The 25,280-nt window shown below is 42.8% G+C and overlaps 1 protein-coding gene across 1 annotated transcript; it reads left to right on the forward strand.

Moving 5' to 3' along the window:
- Nucleotides 1–2,785: 2,785 nt before the first annotated feature.
- Nucleotides 2,786–23,032, forward strand: FRZB (frizzled related protein). The gene is made up of 6 exons (XM_085585442.1): nucleotides 2,786–3,283; nucleotides 12,047–12,094; nucleotides 16,891–16,956; nucleotides 19,161–19,365; nucleotides 19,569–19,632; nucleotides 22,046–23,032. Exons 1-6 carry the CDS (start codon nucleotides 2,830–2,832, stop codon nucleotides 22,145–22,147), a joined length of 939 nt encoding a protein of 312 aa, XP_085441568.1. The 5' UTR covers nucleotides 2,786–2,829; the 3' UTR covers nucleotides 22,148–23,032.
- Nucleotides 23,033–25,280: the final 2,248 nt, after the last annotated feature.

Consider the following 25,280-nt stretch of genomic DNA (forward strand, 5'->3'; position numbering starts at 1 on the left):
ATTTATAGGTTTGTATTAACCCCCCAAAGTGTACCATGAAACTCACAGGCATACAGTCTGCTGCCTGGGCATACTTTTATTAAGAAATTCTTGCTGGTCATGCATGACATCAAGCTGATAGAATGATGATACCATAATGTGACTAAGGCCTTTTGAAGTTGCCCAAGATAAGGAATTCAGTTGTTGTCACAACCCAGCCCCAGAGTTTTAGCACTGCCCTTGTTGATGGAAGCTGTAGAAAGAGATTTTTTTTCTTCAGAAATCTTAAGAAAGTGGTGGGAGAGAAGAGGGTGAAATTCCTGACAGCACTGTGGTAGCACTCAGAGAAAAAGCTACTTTGTATTTTGAGACTAGTGGAAAATTTCAGATAGCACAGCACATGCTTTCTGAGCTAACATACGAACTCCCAAGTCAACATTTTCAGTATGTACACATATTATAGTTCCAATTAGCAGTATTGGTGTTGGGCAGCAACTGCATGTGAAGACTGAGAGTAGGTTGGTAGTTTGTTCTTTTCCTCTAGGCATTTTATTTTCCTTCTAGTGTAACTCCACCTGCAGAGCAGAGCACTGTAGCTGCATTTTGATAGCATGAAACCACAGCCCTCCTCTTCACTGTCTCTTTTTCTGCTTTACCTAACTCTTCATTCATATAAAAAGGTGTCAAGACTGGCCACAGTGCTTCTGTATAACAGAAAATAACTTGGCACACATGGGGTGGGGGGTGTAAATGTTTGGTTAAAATTGCAATGTTTCAGGTCAGTAATCAGATTGCCTAGTTCCAGCCAGAGGTGAATTTTTACCACCTCGTATAAGCTGATTTATAGTGGAAACATTAAGAGGTAATGAATGCACACAGCCCTGCAGGCCAGCAGCCCCAGTCCTGCCAGCAGCCCATCCTCCCCCAGGCACCAGCTGCACCAGGGGCTTGCCAGCAGGGCAAGTGGGCAATGCTCTGCCAGCTCAATGCATGGGAGGCATCAGTGTTCACACCAGCACTGCAAATGTGAAGGCACAGATGTAGATCGTATAGACTTGGGGCTAAAAATTGAAAATTATGGACTTGATAACCTTATTGCAGGCATAGGAATATTCACTATTATCAGTACTTTTTCCTTCAAAGCACAAGAAATGTTTTTAAAGCTGGTTTGTGTAATTATTGATTAAAAAAAACCAAATCTTGGAAATAAAATAGAGTTGGGAGACTTTCATATTAAAGTAGAAAGTATGTTAATTCATGTCATTAGGTCCTTTGCATTGCTCTGGCCCATTTCACTGGACTCATTCTTGGGGATGCACTGCTCTCCCACTCACTGCTGTCAGGTAAGGTCCCAATGTACTCCATTCCCAACCACTTGGGTATGGTTTTTATTACACCACATGCTTTTTAAACATGTGTTCTTTTACACTGCTAGGGAAAACTCAAGCCTGAGGCTTTCCTATGACTAAATTGGAAGAACTAAGAAGATGAGTAAAGAGAGTTCTCTAATTCCCCCTGCAGAGGAGCAAGCTTCCCTTTGCTGTCCTTCATTGCTTCTTTGCAAGCCTAGATGCAGGTGCAGGGTCATGGGCAGCCTGACTGATGACTCCTAAGGCTGTCACATGCACATGTGTGAGAACATTTCTGCTTCCCTTTGTGGCCCAAATTTTCTTCTAGGAGTGCAGGGAATAAGGTTTGGATCTTTGAAATTAGCACCTGCAGTGGTGGGCAAATAAAAGGTACCTGTACTGCACTGGCCATATCACAATTCCTTGTTTGCTTGGCATGTGCCTTTGCTGGAACAAGGACATTAGCAGCTGAGTTAAAAGGATTAAGGTTTCATCTGTAGTCATAAAATTAAAAAACTGCAGAAAAGCCTTTCTAGGTTTAGGACCCTGTGTTTGTGAGCCTGTATCCCATTGTTGCTTTCACAGCTCATTCACATTTGTTTCTGAGCATTGGCTTGTGGTAGGTGTGTTTCTACTCATAGGTTTGATTTAGGGGTAGAAGCTGGAATAATAGTGTGATCAAGCAGTTGCTTGTAGGTTTATAACTGGAAAGAATTTATTCAGCTAATAAATATCAGGTTGTTTTCTCTGTGCAACCTGGTCTCATGGAAGGTGTCCCTGAACATGGCAGGGGGTTGAAACTAGATGATCTTTAAGGTCGTTTCCAACTCAAACTGTTCTGTGATTCTATGATTATATCAAGGCACATTGTTTCAGACCAAGTCAGCACTCCCTTTGCTGCACCACTGTTTTGCAAGGTATCTTGAACAGTATCCAGCCTCTTCATTTTTTTTTTTTTAACCTTCTGAAAAGCATCCCCAGCTGCTGAGCCCTTATCTCGCTCATTTTTAAGCCTCTCAATATTATTACTCTCCTCTAAAACTGCTCACCCATCGCTAAGTCTAGGTGACATGTTTTCGTGTGCACCTCCTGCTTAAACATTTGCACCAGCATAGTGTGTGCAAAAAAAAACAAAACAAAACAAAAAAAAAAAAAACCAAAAAACCAAAAACCAAAAAAAAACCAAAAAACAAAAAAAGGACTTTCCTAAGAAATATGAATGTATTTCCGAGAGATCGGTCTGAAATCGTGTTCATGTTCCCAGTAGATCTTCGGGGAGATCTGCAGCGCTCCCTTGCCTTCCGGCGAGGACGAGGCGAACCTCTCTCGGGTTCCCCGCAGAGGAGATGCCCCCTCCCCTGCGCAGGGCTCTCCTTTGTTCGGGGCCGGGCCGCGGAGAGGCGGGACCCGCGGGGAGCGCGGAGGGGCCGAGCCAGGCGGGCGGAGCCGCCCGCGCCGCGCTCGCCCGCTCGGCCCCTCGCTTACCGTCGGGGCGGGCGGCATGTGGCGGGGGCTGCCGGTGCTGGCCCTGGCCGGGCTGCTGGCGCTGGGGCGGGCGCCGGCGGCGCGGGGGGCGGCCTGCGAGCCGGTGCGCATCCCGCTGTGCAAGCCGCTGCCCTGGAACATGACCAAGATGCCGAACCACCTGCACCACAGCACGCAGGCCAACGCCGTGCTGGCCATGGAGCAGTTCGAGGGGCTGCTGGGCACCAACTGCAGCCCCGACCTCCTCTTCTTCCTCTGCGCCATGTACGCGCCCATCTGCACCATCGACTTCCAGCACGAGCCCATCAAGCCCTGCAAGTCCGTCTGCGAGCGCGCCCGCGCCGGCTGCGAGCCCGTCCTGGTCCGCTACAGCCACGCCTGGCCCGACAGCCTGGCCTGCGACGAGCTGCCGGTGTACGACCGCGGGGTCTGCATCTCCCCCGAGGCCATCGTCACCGCCGAGGGCGCGGGTGAGTGCGCGGGGACCGGCACCGGCGCGGGGACAATGGGCGGCGGGCGGGGAGGGCAGCCCGGCCGGCCCGGGAGCCCTGCCTCCCCTCCGACCGCTCTCGGGCTCTCTCTGCTCTGCCCTCCGCTCTTTTGCTGTCTTTTCTCTGCCTTTAGCAGCCGCGTCGCTGCTGGAAAAGTTTTGCTGTTGGGCACAGAGTGTGTGTGACAAGTGACAGCCCCGCCACCGTTCTGGGGAGCGCGTACGAGTGTGGGAGCTACAGCCCTCGTTCCACGTGAACGGGAAGCGTTTCCGTACCACTCTTGGGGATCCTTCGGCAGCGGCTGCTGGCAGAGAATGAAGAGCCACCCAAGTGAGGGGCAGCCCCCAGGCTGCCCGCTCCCCGTCTCTCCCCAGCTCCTCTGTGCTCATCTTCAGCCGCTCCCTCCTAAAGCAGGTTGCTCCCTTCCCTCACAAGGCCACCACCCCGCAGATTTGGGGAAAGATCAGTGCCCAGAGGAGCCCCAGGCAGGAGCTGGGGGGGCGAGGTCTCCCCAGCCACTTCTATGCCAGTGGTGGGACATGCACATCTAGAGGAGAGAAAACATGCTCACCTCAGTGGTTAGGTACAGGTTATAGCACAGGTTCCCCAGACGGTCCCTGGGCTCTAAGAACTGTAGCCAGGTGAGGAGTGTAGCAAAGTGCAGCCTTCCATTGTGTTTTGTTCCCAACATCCCTGAAACCAGCCAAATGCTGCGTCCTGCACCTGAGCCCTGATGGTGTGTGACCACTGTGGCCTCAGAGGGGCTGTTGGAGCCGCTCAGCTTTGCCTCTGCATCCCGTTTCACCAGCTGAGCTCTGTGGTCCCCCGGGATGGCTGGTGCTGGGTGTCTGGATGCCATCCAGCAGTACTGTCGGAGGCAGGAGCATCTCTGCACAGTCAGGTGAGGACTGCTGACTGCTCAGACCATGCTACAAACCTGCTGTGGCCCAGGGATCCTGCTCTCGTCACAGCTGCCTTTGGACTGGAGGAGTTGGCAGGGCACCGCTCCAATGTGGTGAGCTGAGCACCACTGAGATATTGAATACAAGGAGGTATTGAACAGGAAATTAAAGCAAGCTGGTGGCTGGTTATCACGAGTGAGCTCTGACCTTTTACGAAGTGATTACAGTTCCTGTGTATTTTCAGGAAAGCATTTGCTGCTGGTGGAACCAGGCTACCATTTTCTTCGATGCAAAGTTTCAGTGCTGGTGGCTCTGCCAGACCTCTCCATCAGAAGAGTTGGAGAGCAGTCCTGGGGTTGGAGAGCAGACCAGAGAGGTCAGAGCAGAGCAGCACCCATGCACCCCACGAGCTTGTTGTGCTGCTACCTGTCTCCTTCAGTGCCCACAGCTGCAGTGCTGGGTTTTGGGAGCTCACTGATGGGCAGCGGATCTCACCTCTCTGTCCTCTCCCAGCACTGGCCTGGGAATGAAAGGGGGATTTTTCATACTGTGCTCAGCACAGTGTTTTACTGTGCTTCTGTCCCACTACTAAATGCTTTATGTATCCCACTGCCAGTAATGCCAAACGCTGTAATTCCTGTTTTCTTCTCCTAACAAAATATCACGCTTCAGTTTCCTGACCGTGCTCCCCAGCCCAGCCTTCCCAGGTAAGCTGCTCTCTCTGTCTCCATTTATTTACAGGCCACGCAAACCCTAATCCATCTCTGACTCTATTCTCTTACCCTCTGCACCTCTTTAGATCTCCATACCCTCATATCTCCAGTCATTACTGCTATTTCTAACTTCTAGCTGCTTCTCTCTTGCCTTTTCCTACATTTTTCCCCAGCCCATGAATGTAGCCATCTATTTTTGCCATCAGCTGCTGCTCTCTGAGCACTGCAGTCCTGCTGGGGTAGTTTTGGGGAGATGTGGTTTTGAACACCAAGCACCTTTCTCTGCAGCATTTAGGTGCTTTCAAAACCACCTTAAAAGTGGCTCCAGCATGAGCAAGGTTTGGCAGGTCTGCAGCGATTTGAAAGCAATCACATTCAAATCTGGAGGGAGGAAGCTTGGCTGAAATCGCCCCCGAGTTACCTATTTCTGAGGACCTCAGCAGTACAATAACCTCTTTGAGGGATTCCAGGGCCAGATCCATGAAAACTCTCTTTCAGTGAATGAGAACCTGATGACATTCTCATTTCTGGGCTGAATATTTTGAACTGATGCATTATGCACCAGCCTGAAAGAATCCTTCTTGAGGGAATAAAACTGTTCTTTTAGAAAGCAGAGGGGAGGATTCCTGTTCTAGGAAGAGGTAAGGTGAACACTTTCAAATCCAATTCTCCAAATAAAGGATTGCAGCTCAGTAGAAGACACAAATAACCAACTGCCTGATGAGTAGCATGCAGAATCCCTGCTCTTATTTGCTTTCATTTATCTGCTAAACATTCTAGACCCTTCTGCTGTCCGTAAGCTACACCTAATAGAGTGGGCAGAAATATAATCCATTGTTTCGTGGTTTTCTGTTGTAGAAGGGCCTTTTTGTTTTCTTCAGAAGTGAAATCTCGTTTTTGCTTTCATTCTTTTCCTACCTGTAACAGGGTTCTACTGTTTCCTTTCCTCTTGAGGTTTCTGTGTTGTTGCTGGTGAACATCAGAACATTTGTCTTGTCCCTTCCATAAAGGAGCCTTAAGGATGATGTGGTCAGTGTTTGTCCTTGTCAGAATGAGGACTGGGCTCACAAGCCCAGTTTCCATCAGTTATGTTCCCTGCATCCCAGTAGCCTGTGACTACCTCCTCCAAAATATGGAGGAACTGTGGTTGGTAAAATCTGTGATAAATCTCAGTAAGAAGTTCACGTTCAGCTGTTGAGGCACAGTCCACCACAGACATCTTCTAGGACCTCTTTCCATTTGTGTCCAGGTGGTGAGGAAGATCCAGACACTTCCTGTCACAGCACCAAGGGGCTGCTAACGTGGTGAAGCAGCTGCTGCTGTGTCTGTGATGGAGAGAGCTGACAACACTGCTGTGTTTTGGGCTCAGTTAGAGGAATAGCTGTGCACTCCCTCTGGGCTTGTGCTGGTCTCCAAAACTTGAGTGGAAGCATAGATTGGGAGGTCTTAAGTTCCTCAAGTTATAGACACCAACTTAAAACATGTGGGAAATGTATGTTTCTTGATTTTTCATTTTCTCTGGGAACCATCCGGCTTCCTTTACACCCAGAAAGCAGAGGGATGCTGCAGTCATGGTGTGGGTGTTCTGGAGGTGGGTGTGATGCTGAATAATTTGGCTTTTTATGGAGGATCCAGCAAATCATCATCCAGGATGGAGGATGAAGGATGAAAGAGCATCTTGATGTTACATTAACACCCCAGATGTCAGATTAGTGCATGCTAATGTCTGAGGTCTCCTGTGGCATTTGTCCCACATCCCTGTCCTGGGCTTTTTGGAGGTGAGAGTGGTTCTGCATGCAGACATTAGTACATACTTTGTTACATCTCTGGGAGGTCCTGTTCACTTGCTCCATATTTCAGTCTTCATGTGCATATGCTTATTCTTCCTCCAGTCTATCAGATTATCTGCTTCCCTCATTTAAGGCCCTGTCAAACTTTCTTAGGTCTGTGAAGCAGCAGGAGCTGCTGAGAGACAATAATTGTCTCAAATCTAGAATTTCAGAGGCAGGACCTTGCCTTTAGTTTTGCAGGTAATAAGTGGCCAGTGTTGGCATGGGGATGCTAACTAAAAAAGTGTCTTCAACATGTGTCCTTGGCTGCTACTGCCTAGGAGAGTGTTTATGTCTCAAGTGGAATGTTTATTCCTGTTTTGAAGAGGGAACTAGCAATAAAAACAGAGCAGTGTGATGGGTGCTGTGCATATTGGAAGTCAGATCTGTCAGGCAGGTTGTCTCACCATATCTTACTTAGATAAGAACATAGCTTGAAGGCGTGTTGGCCTGTTAATAAGATGTTGGAGAAAAGGGAAGCCACATCACAAGGTATCAGCCATGTGTAGTTAGCACTCAAACTATCAGGAGGTGTCTAAGGAGAACTTTGAATTTTTTTTTTTTTAAAACCACCATTTCTTAAACATTAAAGAAAATTATAGTTTATTCAAATGATAGACACCTATTTTCTTAAATCATATGTGAGCCTGTGATTGAACTCCATGTTGCCCAAGCCCTCCATTGTCTGTCTGGATGAGTTCATAATAATCCAGTATGTTAATTTGGCATTGCAGACTTAAAAGACAAGTGAACAAGCCATTTCTCATGCTTATTTTTTATTAACTTAATTTCCAAAACAGTGGTTTCCAAACTCCAGGTCAAATTGGTTGACTCAGTCTTTGCCTAGCTCTACTCAGAGCAGTTGATGTGCATGACAGTGCTGGGGGAGTATTACAGACTACTAAAGACAAGCAGTCGTGCCCAGGTTATCGTTTATAAAATTGGGATTTGTTTAGGTCTTTGTCTGAAACTTGGAGCAGCCTCATTTCTCAGTTAAATAGCAAAATTAATACAAGCTTCAAGCCTGAAACAGGACAGGAGAAATAAATAAGAGAATTTAAATCTTAGTAATGAAGATACCACCAATGGTGTTAGGCACTCACTGCAGTTCAACTCCCTTTGTAGGCTGAGTCCCCTGGATTTTACAGTCCAAGCATTTAGTCAATACCTGGGCCATTAAATATCACTTAAAACCTGGTGAGATTTGTTATGGGAAATAAAATATTATGTGGAACAGCCATGCTGCTGGCTGCTCTACAACTTGGAGTTTGAGTTCTTTGTATTAGATGTTAACTAGAATAAGTTTTCCTATCACTTGGCTTTTCTGTGCATGTTTTTGCAACCAGTTTAGCAAAGATCCTCTCTGTATTAATAGCTGAAGTAAATGACAATGAATTCATGCATTGTAGAAGGGTTTTTTAATTAATGGGGCTCACAGATATCCCAGTCTGAAGAAGGTACCTGAGCAGCAGCCACTGGCTGTGGTTTAGTTCTTTGGAGCACAGTGCCTTGGGTGGCTTCAGTAATAGCTGGGCCATATTCTTTAATCCTAATGACAGTCAGGATCATGTTATTTTTTCCCTTCCTCTGCCTTTTAACATTTTTATTTATTTAAACAGTGATATAGGAAAGCTGTTTGCTCAAAACTAGGTATTATCAAGTTGTTTCTCTTTTCCAAACCTCTCACCCAAATCTGTGGTTGTGGGCAGTGGTATTTTGTACACTTACTGGGTAAGTGGCTTTTATTTAGCTCTCCTTATTAGTGCTTTGTTTTATATAAAATCCTTCTGAAAAAACAATTAATTAGGATGGCATATTGGAAAAAACAGTTTGGATTTGTCCCTAAACAGAATTTAATAGGAAACCTTTGGATTGGATCTCTGGATATCATTCCCCTCTTTGGCAATCCTGCTAACCATCACTGATGGGTGTTTATTTCAGGAAGATTACTTTGCATAGACAGAACTTGGCAGAGGGTTTGCCCCTGAAGAGAAGTGGAACAATAGGAAGTCAGTCATTTGGGGTTTTATAAATAGCTTTTTTGTCCCCTCCCTCTGTCTGTGTTGCAGCTGAAGGTCTTGGCAGTGCACATCTCCTGGTGGAGAGAGGCCTCTGTCCATCAGGCTGCTGGGGACAGGGGCTGGGTGGGTGCTCACACACACCTGAGACCTGACAAGTAGCTGGTGGCACGCCTGGCCTGGACCCTCTTCCAATCTCCTGTCTGGTAGGTAAGCAGGGACCAGGCTGTATGAGCTTAGCTGGGGAAAGGCTCAGAGAAAATGAGAAAGCTTTCCTGAGAGGTGTCTGCGTGGCAGAGGTCCCCAGTCCCCTCCATGAGCCTGTGTTCCTGTCCAGCTGCAGAAACCAGCCATACCTGAGTAGGCATGAGTGCTTTGGGAAGGATGAGCATCAAGGCAAGGTCAACACTTGCTTGGCCCAAGCCCTCCCAAGTGTGGAAATGAATTGTGAACTGATGTATTGGTACCTGTTCACCCCTGCTTTGCTCACCCATGGCTGTGACGACCAGGCTGCCCTGCTGCCTTTGTGCAGGCACAGAAACAGGAGGCACTTCCATCCATGGGTGCTCTGCACACAGTGTCTGAATTCCTCTGGCTGCACGCAGCTAATTCTTTGGAAATTACTGGTTTGGGGTGGGACAGGTAACCTGGCAGTGCAGAATTAGGAGATGCCTCGAGGCTGTGGTGTGCTATAATTTGGTTAAAAATAAGTTGTGTAGCTAAATGTGTGTGGGAACATCTGGTGAAGCAGGTCAGTTCCATGCTTGTTTGCATGTTTATACTGGCTGTATCAAGTGCTCACTGGTTCTCCTTGTGTTGGTGTGAGCTCCAAGGACAGTTCCTCAGCCAGGACCCATGGGCATTGTACTCCACATGGGCCGGGGAAGGCTGTGAACCCTTTCCTGGGCTCTAGTTTGTTTTGAGTTGTAATTTCAATGTGAATTGGACTAGGTTTGCTCAAGCACCACAGACTCATGCCTGCTTGGATCCATCCTTGGTTTGGGTAGGGACAGTGCACTTCAGGGCTTATTTTTCCTTCTGTGGATGGGAGATGGTGAGCATTTAATCTGATACTTCTCTTGTCTTCTCCGTGATGAAGATTTTTTTCTGTCACCAGTAACAATTTTGATGGAATGGAGAATGTGTTTGAAGGTATGAACAAACTATCCCTGAAACACCTGTTTTGGTAGGAATTTTAGCTTGCTGGCCACATGAAAAACCAGAGGAGCTGGCTTGGTCATACACAGATAGCCTTCAAGAAAACCTGAGAATGTGGCCAATGCAGCTGAGTGAGAGGGGCAGTGAATCTGGGGAACTTTCTCTGCAGGGATTTTGGGTGCCCAGAGTGGGGAAACATCTGAGGCCAGCCCTGGGTACACAGGCCTGTATGGCCACCTCTCTGTGGCTGGTGGCTGGAGGGTTTTGCAGGTGTTTTGTCTGTACTTGGAGCTGATGGGAGGATTATCAGACCATAGATCTTTCTCTATGCTTTTACCACATCAGAAGGAATTGTAGATTTAAAGCCACAGCATGGCTGAATGAACAAGGCAACAGATAATTGGCCCAGGAGGGAAAGAATGAGAAATGTGGTTGTCCTTTTGTTTACCATTTGCAAGAAGGAAACTATTTCCATTCCTTTTTCATCCCGTCCTGGAATACCAGAATGCATTTGATGCAATATCAAATGCATTCGTAATGCATTGAGAATAACTCGGGTGAATAACCAAAATCAAACATATAAGTAAGAATCAGCTTGTATAGTTTGACTTGTTACAAGGCAGCATGGTGAAGATTCAGAGGTTCTGTGTTAGTACTTGATTGCAAAGATCAGATGGTCTCCATAAAAATGTTGGGTTTTTTCTGTATAAACTAAGATCCTGTGGTAGTGTGGAACTTTCTTTGCAAGAAAATGGATGTGATGTTTTATTAGCAGCAGGGTATTGAATATAAAAAAACATCTGTTCAATCTTGGTGTGCTATTTTCTATAACCTTTGCTCTTTATGCTGATTAGAATAATTATTCCTGAAGTTGTTTTTCAGTTTTACTCTTGCCCTGACTGTGATTTAGCTGCATTCTCATTTATGTAAATGAAGTTTCATGTTGGTTTGAGTAGTATAAGTGTTCATTAAGTGGAGATTTTATATATATTTTTTAAACAAGGATGGCAAAATTAGAAGGTTAGCTAAGTAATATTATTTTACTTGTAAACAGGTATTTGCAGAATTTGTGATTAAATAATGATCCCAGCCCTTACAATTTAATCCAAGAATCTGAAGTCATGAGTACTGAGTATCATGAGTGTCCTGGGCTGTCTTACAGCCAAATGCTTACAGCCAGGCTGCAGGAGAGGAGCTTTGGTTACATTTGTTCTACATTGCAAAAGCAGTGGCATTGCCTCCATGATTATGTAAGAGTCTAAGAAAGTTGATTGTATGATACCAGATTTCAGAATTGGAAGAGCAGCGTGAATGACTTAAGTGTGCAAAATTACAGAAGGGCTTTTTCCCTGAAAGGTCATTTGTTTTTCCATTTTATGTGCCATTCTAATAAAGTGTCCTGCCTCTCTCCCAGTTCTTGTTCCTTTTGCATTTATTTTGTCCTTGGCTCATTCAAGGTTATATGCATTAACATACTTGTTTTTCATGATTATGTGTATAAACCCACTAAATTGTGTGATTTAATAAATAGGTTTGAAACGATGCATTTTACTAATATGGGACACAGTCCACTTGTCAACGTGTCTGAAAGCAGTTCTTTGGGCACAGTGCTTTTTTAAACTTCTGTTCCTTATCTGTCCTTCAGAGTAATCAGTGTTTTTAAACTGAGGGGAAAGTCTGAAACATTTATTTTGGCATTTGCTTCAACAGTATGATTATGGTTGGTTGATTTGATTTCCTCAGTAACCAAAAAAATCCCCCAAAGTAATTTCTCCTTCATCATCTAATTAAATGCAAACACGACATGTGTTTTCTGTAGGTGATCAAAATTCATGGCATAAATGTCAACCCTTGTCTGAAACCTGCCAGTCTGTAGCAATGGAAATGGGATATTTAGTCTGCTTCAGAATTTAACATGATATGCTGGATTCAGGTGAAATTTGGGTAAGACATTGTGTCAACTTTACTGGACTGACCTCTAGAAAGTGTTTATTATTAAAGTTTTTAACTTTCCACATGCTAAATATTAGAGAAAGAGAAAACATTGTAATGTATATGTGGTGAAATAATCCAATATTAAAAATACTAACATTTTTTTACATATTTTACAAATCCATGCCAGATTTCCCTATGGATTCTAATAACGGCAACTGTAGAGGTGCTGGCATTGGTAAGTACATTTTTATAAAACTGTATAATAAGCTGTAAACTTTCAAGTCCTTTAAATATTTAATTAAGTAAGAGAGGCACTTAGTGGTAAATACTTAAATACTTACTCTTGACTGAGAATACTGTAGATTGTGCTTTTGCATTCCATGGGCAGGTGGGATTTGGGGGCTGCTCAGCCTCAAAATGTCCATCAAAGCAGGAGGGCTGTGCTGATTTTATTAACAGTTTTGTCTTGAACAGAGAGAGTAATCATTTAATTGATTTTTCCCTGGGCAAAACCATGAAGATTATGGTTCATTCTGACCTTGAAGTTTCCAAATTGAATTCAGTACCCTTTGTAGGTAATGGCAATACTCCTATTAGCCTGAGGAGGTTGAGGGTGGCACCTTCTAAGGCTGGTTTTATTCCAGCAAGTCCCCTGTTGCTTTTTATTTCTGTTTGGGTTTTGCTGGAACTGAATAAAACCCCTCGAGCATTACCACTACTTGCCAATGCAAAGAAGCAAAGCCCAGGATGGTAGCTAATAATTACAGGAATGTGAATCTTTTGCTCGTGCAAGCCAATGACTGTAGATTTCCTTGAATTTTATTATGATTTCATCCAAAGTTCTTCTCTTAGGTCTTTGTCAAGAAATTGAGACTCAGAAGCCTTAGCATTGACCTCCATGTCTTTTCCTTCTGCAGAGGTGCTGATGAGCTACAGTGTGCACTGATGTCCACTTCAACAATATAAACACCTCAGACAACCTAAACAACCTCATGGTTGTTGAACCTAACATTAGATACTTATAATTTCAGTATTAAGCTCTGTGACTAAATTGCAAAAAGATGTTAGTAATGCCTAGTTTATGATACAGTTTAAAAATTTAATCAGTAGGTCCCAATGTGAAAGCAGCTATATTAATACAAAATGTTCTTTAAATCACAGTGTGCACCCTCTAGAAGCCCAGGTACAGTAAAAAAAAAAACCAACTCACAAAAGCAAGCCCCTGAACAAGCTTTGGTTTGAATTGTCTTGAGCATAGGACCATGTCTGGAAGACTAGCTAAAGGTATTTGTTGCTAACGTTAATATCTTTATTGTTTGAAGCCATTTTCTCTTATGTGGCATTGAGAAAGTGGGGATTTCATGCACGATGTGGGCTGTACAGAGAGCATCCAAGCTTCACTTTGAGCATGAAAGCAAAGCTGTATCCTCTCCATGTCACCTTATATCAAAACTATGAAGCATATCTTTACTGCTGCCTGTCCATAGGCATGTAATTCCAGTGAGTGACCCTGCAGTGGAAAAGTTTCAGTCATATTGTTACTGTTGTGATGCTTTTCTGTGGCTGAAAGCAAAACCAGACCTAAAAAAATCCCATCTAGAAAACAGGGGAAGGATATACTGAAGAATTGCTGATGCAGTATCTGCTGATATCACTGCCTTTTACTGTACATACATCAAATTGCTGATTTTTCTGCCTTTTACTCTACAAACATGATTTCTGGTTCAATCTGCTACATCTGTCTGAGCTGGCAAACACAGCTGGACCACCTAAAAGGCCATGTTTCAAAATGGCTTTATTTATATGTTCAGTAAAGTAAATTTGCAGTTTTGTCATTGTAAAGAGAGACTTTTTGTTTATTTGTTTTGCAAGTAGCAAATTGATGTGTTTTTAAAAAAATCCCATTCTTAACTTCGTGGTTTCTGCATCTTATTGCTTGTGCTGCTGTGCATGGTCACAGGGAACAGTACTCATGGGTTATCCCTATTTGAAACACCTTTTTTCTCTGTCAGTGTTTGCTGGCAAAACCTTCCCTTTGAGTGTGCATGGGGGATTTTGGGAGAACTTTTTTACCTCTTTTGGCAGTGAAGTACCTTGTTTTCTGCTTCATCATGTGCTCCTCAAGTCTCTTAGACAATTTTTTTTTGAGTGTCTATTTTTTATCCTTTATTTATCTGGGAGGTGTGTGCCAGGTTTGAGTGCCTTTACAGGTCAGTATTACAGCCAGGTTTTCCATCATGCATGCACATATATTTAAGATGACACAGATGTTTCTTGGTAGCAATCCATGGGTAAAACCATTCTCTCAATGTCTTTTGGCATTTACAGATTGAAGTTTCCAAAGACAGAGACTGTGAGCAGTTTGTAGTCCTGTATTTACTTGAAAAGAAGATTTAATGGCTAGCTGTGGTCTCAGCCAAAGCCAGTGGGAGCCTCTGCTGCCTGTCTCTGTGCTTGGGACACACCATTGTCGTGGTCTCAGAGCTCTTCTGGTAATTCTGGCAGCTGCTGAGGAGGCTGTCAGGTAGCATGGGATTATCCCTCCACATCAGGTGATGCAGTACATTTTTACAGCCACCTTTTGTGGGTATTTCCACTCCCTGGGGGAAGGTCAACATTTGCCTTCCTTGGAAAATCACTGTACCAGGAACTGGGAGAGAGGAATTGGTTCTGGCTCTAATTGTAACTGACCTTGGGAAATTACTTTTGTGTTAGTTTCTGCATCTCTATATAGTAATTAGGAATAATGCAGCATTTTGCATAGTTCTTTTAAATGTAAACTTTAAAAGCATGAGGTTGACTAGGAGGTTCTTCAATAAGAACATGAACATGTCTATAATTTAGAACTAGACGAACAAAACATATTCTAAAATGTATCAAGTAAGCCAATACTGCTGTAAAACTGAAGGAAATGTGAGACTGTGTTCTTGTCTTGCAATTTAGTCTATTTTATTTTAGCTGGGACACAGTGCCAAGTACTGTGGAGCAGGAGAACATTGCAGTGTACCATTGTTGGACTTGAGTGCTGAGGTGCCTGTGTGAGCCTGGGTCATAGGAGCACATCTTTTATTCTCTGTTTCAAGGCAGGCAATTTGGCCTGCAGTACCCATGAGCTCACAAAGGCAGAAGGGAAGCCAAAAATCACTTCCCTTCTCTGCTTTTGTTATTTTGACACAAACAGATAGCAAAGTTCAAGTCTGTAGGACTTCATATATAGATTACTGAGGATGTGTTTGAAATTCAAGGAAATAATACAATTTTCTTTTTAAATGTTTTCTTCTTTCCTGTATTTTGTTTTTTGTATTTTCAACTACAAAAATTCTCCCAATGGAAAATAAGAAGTTGGTAAACATATGATTCCATCTATTTTTTAAATTTCTTAATAGGTAGGAATCTTATATGGCAAATAAAAGTTCTTTTTCAGACTCTTCATGTTGGATTTAGTTAAATCACTAGCTTATATGCATTGATACTTAGAATGATGGTGTATAGAAATAAGCTGCATTAAATCTACTTCCATTTATGCCAAATCAAATGTCAAAATAGATGGCCATGCACATGTAATACTGGCATCTGCTGTTTGAAATTACTCCACCAAACCACACTTAGACACTAGTGTAAAAGAAGTAAATATTTGCAGTAGAACAACCAGTCCTGAAATACCAGTGGTGTTAATGAAAACCACTGTGGGGCTGCAGCTTCAGCATTAGCATTCCCTGGGCACTAATGAAAATGTTTTTACCTCTCTTAGAGTTCCCAGCTGTCTGGCATCTGCACCTTTGGAAAGGCTGCTCTGACAGTGCTCATTTGTGGTGTTGTTTTTTTTTGTTTTTTTTTGTTTTTTTTTTAATTGAAAGCTTTCCTTCTGGCCACAAGGGCTAAGAATTTCTTTGTTTTCATTAAACTTGGGCTTCTGGGTCATAATAAAATAGTGTAAAATTTACACAATTCCTAGTGGTGGGTTGGATGGACCTCTCAGCAGCCTGATCCAGTTAAAGATGTCCCTGCTTATTTGCCAGGGGATGGAACTAGGTGGCTTTTAAAGGTCCCTTCCAATGCCAACTATTCTAGGAAAGCCTGCTAGCCACAATATCCCAGTTTGCTAAACTAACCTGAGATACATAATATTCAAAAAAATGTTCAATCATGCACTGCCATAGTATTTTCTTTCCGTGTCTCTGTTGTAGTCTGTATGATAAAAGGAACAGAAATGAGGGCATTCCTTAGGTCTAGCACAGAAGAGAGAGCAGCATTGTGAGGATGGAATTACAGCACCTGCAAGCACAGGATCAAACCTTGAACTGGCCTAAAATTATGGTTTTGTCACTCCAGACTTAATGTCTGTGTGTCTTTGTGTTGTTCTGTGGTTTGGGTTTGTTGTGTTTTTTTTTAAATTTTAGAATGTCAGGTTTTTATCCTAAAAAATATTTAAGGTCTCATGGACCACATCTCCCAGCAGAACAGGCCAGGAATGCCCTGTGGGTTGTAGTGTTTCGCTGTAATAAGCAAGTCAGTTCAGTGAAATTTTTGTTAGGTGTTGTCGGATTTAACCCTTTTCTAACTTAGAGATGGGCTAACTGAGAGGTGTTTTAACAACTTTTATTCCATTTTCAGTCTCATGAGAAGGGTGAGTCAATACAGGTGTTATAATTCCTGCCATCACAATCAAAAGCCAACTATTTCCTCATTACAATACACCACAAGTGTTTCTTGGCTTAACAAGATTTAACAGATCCAATTGAATCAGATGATAGATCATAGTTAGATTACTTATTTAAAAGATAAAGTTTTACCTTTGCTAAAAAAAGCTTTACAAAATAAATTTATATGCATTAATTATTATAATAATCATGTCAATAATAGTACCTTGTGTAATTCACTGTACACAGCAATCAGTGAACAAAACAAATTCATTTATTTGATTTATTTTCTATAAATCCAATTCCCACACTGTGTGAGCTCCAGGTTTTGAGAAGATTGTCACTGAATACGTGCTCTTTCCTTTCTGAGCAAAGCTTTCTGTTTCTGTAGAGCGCTGCAAGTGCAAGCCTGTGAAAGCCACCCAGAAGACCTACCTACGCAACAACTACAACTACGGTGAGAGCAGCTGATGGCCAGCTCCCAGCTTTCCCAGGGCTGCAGGAAGGGGAAGGTTTTCATTAAAAAAGCCTAAAAAGTTCACAGTTACTGATGGTAACCCAATATTACTTATTGCAGGAGGAAGGCGTAGTCTGAAATGTTTCCAAGTTAGAAAGATGGAGGGGATTAGCTTAATATGTTAGTACAAGGGTATCTTTGTTATTTCAGTTTTAGTACAGGCATTTGGGGTTCGTGTACTTCTCTAGTGAGAACAGTGATGCAAGAAAAATGACATTGTGGGCTGCTGTGCCTGAACTGCCTCTGTGATTTCCAGTATACTCAGCTTTTGCAGAAGGGGATGTTTGTAGTAGCTCTCATGCCCACTAGCTCTCCGTGAGATCTAACAGGTTCTTTTCCTTCTGGTGCAACAAAGCCAGCAATGAGCATCTTGCCAGCTGTGTTATGCTGTCACTAACACCTGTGAAAGTGCACATGTCCTGCTCTTCAGGCATATCACAGCTCCAGGCTCTTATTTTCATTCATGCTCTTTGTTCCAAGCAAGTTAGGCCAGTGAAGCCACTGAAGACATATGACAGGAACTGAACAATTGGGCCCTTCCTTATGGCAAAAACCAGGCCTTTTTAAGCAGTTAAGCCTTTATCAATTCCATAGTTTTAAATCATAACAAGCACAGTCCAACCAACCACCATACCCCACAATATGAGCACATTATGGTTATATAACTTCTTTTTCTACCTCTAATTCAGCTGAGTTGCTTTCCCACAGTGCTCCTCTACTGAGCCAAAGCAGCAGGCCTGAGCCATGATTTTACAAAGGTAACAAGGCCCTTATTTTATTAGGCTTTATCAATATGCAACACTTCCTTTTTTCCCGTTAATCAGGTGAAGAGCCTTAGGTTCAGCCAACTTTAAGGCTTTATTTAAATGGTAGCTATTGTATAATATTTATTAGGGTTGCACATTTATAAAGCCAGATAATCTTTTCAAAATAGTTTGCTGTTAAAAGCTAAAAAACTACAACTGTATTCCAACACTTTTTTAGTCAGTTTTATGTCATTTTGATGGATTTTCTTATTAAAAAAATAGAGTGACTATTTCTCTAGTCAGAAACTGCATATGGCAGAGTCATTGAACACACTCCTGTTCATTTTCTCAAGATTTTGAAATTAAATAGGTTTCAAAAGGCATTTGAAATATCCCTGAACTAAAGCAGTATTTTATTTTGAGATGTTAAAAGGTTTTGATAAAGGGAATCAGTTAGTGTAAATTGTGTATACTAGATGCACTAGTTACTGTTTGTTGACATCTGTATTTAATGTGTTAAATGCTGGTTTAATGGCTGTCAATGCATGTGAAGAGATGTGTAAATCCATGATTTTCTTTCTTCTCTATTACCTTTTTTGGTAAGAGACATTTGGAATTTGGGGTATCTCCTATTTATAGTGTGGAAAGGGACTCTTTGAATGATGTGGCATTCTCTAGAGCATGACCTCTGGGTTGGCTTTGCATTTGTATGTGGTATCAGTTCACTGGTCACCAGGAGAGAATGAAAAGCTTTGCCTTTGAAAGGCAACCTTTCCTCCTGTGCAACTTGAGGCAAAAAGAGAGGCAGAGAGAGGAAACAATTAGAAAGGTCACTGGGTCAAGATCAGGAGCATTTTTTTGAAGTTCAGAAAGAGCAGAGCAGATTAGTGCTGGGTCACTGGAGAGAATAAAAAAGGTAAGGGCCTGTCATCCAGCAGAAGTAGTGATATGAGAAATTTTAATGCACATTCACTTGTATAAGGTTCAGAGTGATAAAGTTTGCTCATCTGTACTGCAGGTGGTCAAAGAGGGGACAGTCACAGCTCAAGGGAGAGGGAGAGCGTACAGGAAATATATTTAGTATCTTTAACATGGAAAGGGTGAAGAAGACAGGAAGGAAGGAAGTCAAAGCCCAACTTAAACAGGCCGTAAATCCAACTGGTACATAACTCCTGCTCCTGACCATATTATTAAGGGGCACGCTGAGCTACCTGGATCTCCTTGGTGGAGGGTGAAGTAATGAAGGGAAGAGATGGAGGCAGAGACATTGCAGGAGTTCAGCTAAGCTTCTGATAAAGGACCATGCAAAAGACTAATCCCAGAGGTCACCAAGAACAGCTTGGGAGTGACCTGCATTATCTGCTGCTTCTCACAACGCTCTTTGTGGCTTTTCCCCAGTCATTCGGGCTAAAGTGAAGGAGGTGAAGACTAAATGCCACGATGTCACTGCAGTCGTGGAAGTAAAGGAGATCCTGAAATCTTCCCTAGTGAACATTCCAAAGGACACTGTAAACCTCCACACGAATTCTGGCTGCCTGTGTCCACCCCTCAGTGCCAATGAAGAATACATCATTATGGGCTACGAGGACGAGGAGCGCTCCAGGTAACTCCTCCTGTGCTATCCTTGACTGCTCTCCTGCCATAAAGCTGAATGTCAGAGCCAGAAGGAAGGAAAACTTGGTGTGGGTGTCTGTACATCTCCTTCATGGCATTCAGGGAGGGCAAGGCTCTCTGCAGGCACAGGGATCTTAGTCTTGTGTGTGTTGGGTTGTATAGCCTCTTGATGGAGGTGTCTCTGTTGTGTAGGTTACTCCTGGTGGAAGGCTCCATAGCTGAGAAGTGGAAGGAACGTCTTGGTAAAAAAATAAAGGTAAGAAAATACCTCACCAGAAATCAAATGTTGTGGGTGCCATAAAACATCTACCTGTCTTTTTAAAATAAGGGAATAAAATGCATATGCTGCCTCAAGTTAATCAATATCAGATATGAAAAACTAATCTGGTATTTTATTTGCTTCATTACATAGAACTGCATGCTGAGTAAATAAAGGGATACATTGAATTACCCCAAAGTGTCCCAGTGTAGCAGCAGTCAGAACCCCTGTCTCAAAAAAGCAAACAGTAGGAGTCTTTTAACTCTGTGGGCAAGCTGTGTTTTCCACAACACGTGCCTGCTTAGCTGGGGTTGTGATATGAATGGAAAAAAAAAACCCAAACAGACCAGGGGGCTTTACAAATGTTTTTCAGACTAAGTAATGGACAGGGACACCTTCTACCAGCCCAAGTTGCTCCAAGCCCCATCCAACCTGGCCTTGAACACTTCCAGGGATGGGGCAGTCACAGCTTCTCCGGGCATCCTGTGTCAGGGCCTGCCCACCCTCACAGCCAAGAATTTATTCAATTTGTTTTATATAATCTAATCTGGTCTAATCTAATCTCTGTCACTTTAAAGCCGTTAGCCCTTGTCCTGTCATTACATGCTCTTGTAAAGAGTCCTTCCTCTGTCTTGTAGCCCCTTTAGGTATTGGAAGGTACTCTAAGATCTCCCTGAACCCTCCAGGCTGAGCAGCCCCAATTCTCTAGATGAAAATATATTCTGTTTTTTTCTTACTTAAATATTTTCTAATGCCATCCAAGTTCTGGAAGGATTACCTTATTATGTTTTGATGCACTGCAAAGTATCAATGGTTTTGACATTGTTAGGAGAGTCACTTTACACTGAATATTCTTATTTTGACACAATTTCTCAGCCATTCATTTGCCATAATGGTTTTGCCTGTGCAAACCAGTCTTCTCTTCCACTCAGCGTTTTCTTCCTCAGTGTAAGGGTCACTGACAGGAAAATACTGTTGTATTTATACAAGCAAGATTTTCTGTGCACATTTCTCACATCAATGGAGATTACAGGAGTGAAAAGATACAGGGATCTTATTTCAAGTGGTTGTTTGATTTGGCAGAACCCTGGGAAATTCAGTGCCACAGAGAAAATACCGTTTTGCTGACATGGGGTGACTTCTGCTCAGTTTCAGTTCTTGGGTGGTAACATCATTTGTTGGAATTTTTTTGGGGAACACATACTTATTATGTCCTTTTTTTTTTTTTAACTGGGATTTCTATTGCCTCCAAAAATAAAAAATAATAATTATTTTTCAATTTAAAAAAATCCCTTGCCTATTTTTTCATCAAGTTTCCTCCAAAGACTACATGAGTAGCTTAATTTCAATTTTATTATTTCAAAGGTGAGTCCCCCTTGTGCTGAAGCTTTTTATTAGACCCTTCATTCACAGAGGCACCAGGAAAGAGTTTCCCTGTTTAAATGACTTTTCCCAATAAGCTCTCATTTCATCCTTGAGCCCAGTGCAGGATGACACAGTGGAAACAGCAACAGCAGCTTTTGCTGCTGTTCGCCAACGCATGGTTCTGTGACCCCTCTGGTAATTTCTGTGACCCTCTGTGGTAATTTCTGTGACCTCTTTGGTAATTTCTGTGACCCCTCTGGTAATATCTGTAACCTCTGTGGTAATTTCTGTGACCTCTTTGGTAATTTCTGTGACCCCTCTGGTAATATCTGTAACCTCTGTGGTAATTTCTGTGACCCCTCTGGTAACCTCTGTGGTAATTTCTGTGACCCCTCTGGTAATATTTGTAACCTCTGTGGTAATTTCTGTGACCCCTCTGGTGATTTCTGTGACCCCTCTGGTAACTTCTGTGACCGCTCTGGTAATTTCTGTAACTTTTTTGGTAATTTCTGTGACTGCTCTGGTAATTTCTATGACCCTGTTAGCGTTCAGGAATAATCACAGGATATGATTATATGCAGGTGCTTTTATTGAGAGCTCTGGGAATCAGGGGTACAGACCCAAATCTGACTCCGACACGGCTTTTGAGCTGGACGTATTTTATATTCTATCGTTATATGACTTACATATTAATTATTAAACTTATATTGTTCTATTCTATACATTGACATGAGTTTCTTGTGATCTTTCTTAGGTCCCTGACCACAGTTTCTCATGATTATTCTTACGATTAAACAGTAATTATATTTAATTACTAAACAATCATCACATCTAACAGTTATATCATTTATCAGGTACTAGCTACACAGGTGCAGTTCTATCAAGGTACAAAGTCTTCCTGTACTCAGGGTATTTATTTCTTTTCAGGGTCTACTAAGCTTATTTTTCCTTTTACCCCTAAATCCCCATGATTTTACACCCTTTTACTCTCAACCCGTGCTGCCTGCGGTGACCCTGCGCTGATGTGTGTGCCTTTCCCCCGCAGCGCTGGGACCAGAAGCTGCGGCAGGCGGGCACGGGGCGAGCGGAGCCCGGCGGCGGCGAGGCGGCTCCGAAGGCCGGCGGCGCCCGGGCGGCTCGCAGCTAGGGCGGCACGGACGAGCAGGGGTCTGCCAGGGCTTCCTTGGTGCAGCAGCCGAGGAGAAATTGCACTATTGCACGTTATATTCTATTGTTTACTACAAAGTAATGGTTTAGCTTTTATTAGGTTTTTTTTTGTTCTCCCTCTTTTGTTTTCCGCCTTTTTATTTTTGGATATGTGCAACTTCTGGAAATGTATATTTTTTGGTTTTTTTTTCTGTTACTAAGAACTGTAGGAAACTGCCCTTATGAGATGAAGAAAGACAAGGACGTGTTCGATTTACCTTTTTATCTCCTGAATCTTCTTTGGGAGAAAATTCTGATGCAAGCAGGAATGAAATCTGGCAAAGACCATTGCTTAAAGTCATGACTCGCACTGGCTTTCCCTGTTCACTCTTTCTTGGTCACTGTTTGCTGAAACTTGCTCTCTTTGGGGTAGGTTATCTGGGTTTAAGTGTATCATTTTTTATTCTAAAATATAATTCTGAAATACATAATTTTTTTTGTTAAGAACTGTTTGAATCAGTACAGCTTTATTAAGTTTTCTTACAGATAAACCACTTGCATAAGGCAGAGTCTAACTTTAAATCCTGCAACAAACACAATGTGCATTTACACAGGGAACCTGGGTTTTCCAGTGCTTTGGACCTTAAAGGAAATATTATTTTATAATAAACATAATTTATAATGTGCTTTTTCTCTTATAATGGCAGTTTTCCCCCCCTTTTCTCATCTGAGTTATAGGAGTAGACAGACTCTCCAGGCCTGCTTCTCAGTACAGGTCTGCAGTTTAGCCTTTTGATTTTGTGGTGTTATTCTTAAATCCGTGCCTACATAAGCAAGTGTTCAATGCTCAGTAACATATGTCCAATAAAAGAATTGTAGTTGCCAACACAGACCTTACCTGACTTCTGAACCAACATCATACTGCTAATACTACTCTTGAAAATACAAAACCGAAAAAAAACCCCTTAATTTTTGTGCTTTAATAGAATTCTTTGCAGATGATGCCAACATCTTGGAAATTATCTTTGTTTTTCTACTATATTTCTAAATATGATGACGATAAGTAGGACAGAATATTTGGGAATATTATAATAAAGCTGTTTTAAGATTTCAGTTAACAACCAGCAGTCTTGGGAAAGGTTTTCCATTGGGCTGGATACCAAGACAGTTGAAAAAGAGCAACATCCTGCAACACTCAAATTTTTATTTATCATTAAAAATAAAGGGATAATTTAGGGGAAAGATTGGTTCTAAAGGCTGGCAGAAGGATATTAATCCTCTAGGTATTAAATCCTCAGTATTTTTTCAGAATTACACAGATCACAGAATTATTTAGGTTGGAAAAGACCTCCAGGATCATCAAGTCCAAGCTGGGATTGATCTCCACCACATCAACTAGACCAGAGCACTAAGTGCCATGTCCAGTCTTTCCTTGAAGACCTCCAGAGATGGTGACTTGTTTAACAAGTATTTCTGCTGAGTTGGTAAATAACAGACCAATTTGTCAGATTGTGAATAGCTTGTTAAATAATGTTAAAAACCTCATTATTTACCCCAAAGCACCCACTGAATTCCCGTAGATGAGTGCTGGAATTGCAGGGTCAGCAGGCACCACTCATCACGTCGTGTTCTGCTATGAAAAGAACTGTGAAATCATAAAACCCTTTTAAAGATGTAGGAAATCCCCAGACAGTTGGGAGTTTACCCTTTGCTAGACACCACTTCTGAAGATGGCCTCTCCCATCCCATTTCTCTGTGATTAACAGCTACCTTTATTTAATCCAGTTGCAACCCGGTACTGCCATTAGTTGCATTAAAAATTGCCAGAGCAGAGCACAGTGCTGCACTTTAAAACCTCAGTAAGAGAAAAATGAGCAGCATTTGTAACAGTCACACACATCATGATGTTACAGTGAAAATATTTCCCTAACTGGAAGCCACCAGATTGCTCTTTTTCCAGAGGTATTAAGCATTTTTCATTTCATGAAAAATGAGGATGGCATGATGGGCTCTTTGGAAGAGGCAAGAGGCATTTTTTACAAACCTTTAATAAACTGAGGAGCCTTTTACAGACTCTGGCACTGATTTTACCCCATCACAGTGACTTCAGTGACTGAACCTTTGCAGCACCACCCAGACTCACTTGTGCTGGTACAAATGACATGCAGGGACCAATGAGATACAGATGGCACAATATCAATTATTTCAGTAACTTTGAGCAGTATCTCTCACACATGTGTTTCGTGGCCTGGAGCACACTGAAATGCTCTATTGCTCTAAAGCTGCACTTACTGCTTTATCACATCTGTGAGGACTTTGTGGCATCCACTACTGTTTTAAAGTGACTTTTTTTAAAATTATAGTCTTATTAATTTGACCTAGTTGTACATTATTTTCTTGCTTCTTCCCCAGGAAATAATTTTCTGCCCTTTTTGTGCCTATTTTGATGTGATCCTACATTAAACTTTCAAAAATGCACTGTGTAGAAGCACTCAGCCCTCAGCACAATGTTTTCAAAGACATCCACTTGGGACGTGACTTTCCTTCAATTTGTGATGTATTTTGTTCCCCTAGTTTTATTGACTTATGTAAACACAAAGTCAAGTATGTTCTAAAAGTTTGGTTTGTCCAAAGTCATGTTGCTCAGCTGCAAAGGCAATGGAGTGTGGACTGCAATGTTTGCCTGGTGGAAGAGCCCCCAGGATCCATCACACAGCTACAGCAAGGGAAAAGCACAGTGCAAGGAGGAAAAATCCCCAGAGCAGGCAGACTGCAGAACTTGACAGTTTCTGAAGGGCTGCAAGCCAGGCTGAGCTGTGGGTCCAGTGCTGGCTCTGCTCCCAGTGCTCTCCAAGTGGCCACTTTTCCCCAGGGTGGCTGAGCTGGTCCAGGCTCTCCTCCCTCCTAATTCCCAGTTTCTCCTGCATCCTGCACCCAGGCTTTCCTCTGTCCTGACCCCTGGGGTTTCCTCCCTCCTGCTCCCAGCCCTCTGGCCTGTGTGGAGAGTGGGAAGAACTCTTTTCCACACTGCCAGAGGTGCCAGAGCTGTGAATGCAGCCCCTCAGCCCATACCAGGCACACATCGTGTCCTGCTGCCATCCCACCCACCTGCTGCATGCAAGGCACTGCAGGAG

This window comes from Lonchura striata, chromosome 7 (assembly GCF_050655825.1).
Source record: "Lonchura striata isolate lonStrDom1 chromosome 7, ASM5065582v1, whole genome shotgun sequence".
Lineage (NCBI taxonomy): Eukaryota > Metazoa > Chordata > Aves > Passeriformes > Estrildidae > Lonchura > Lonchura striata.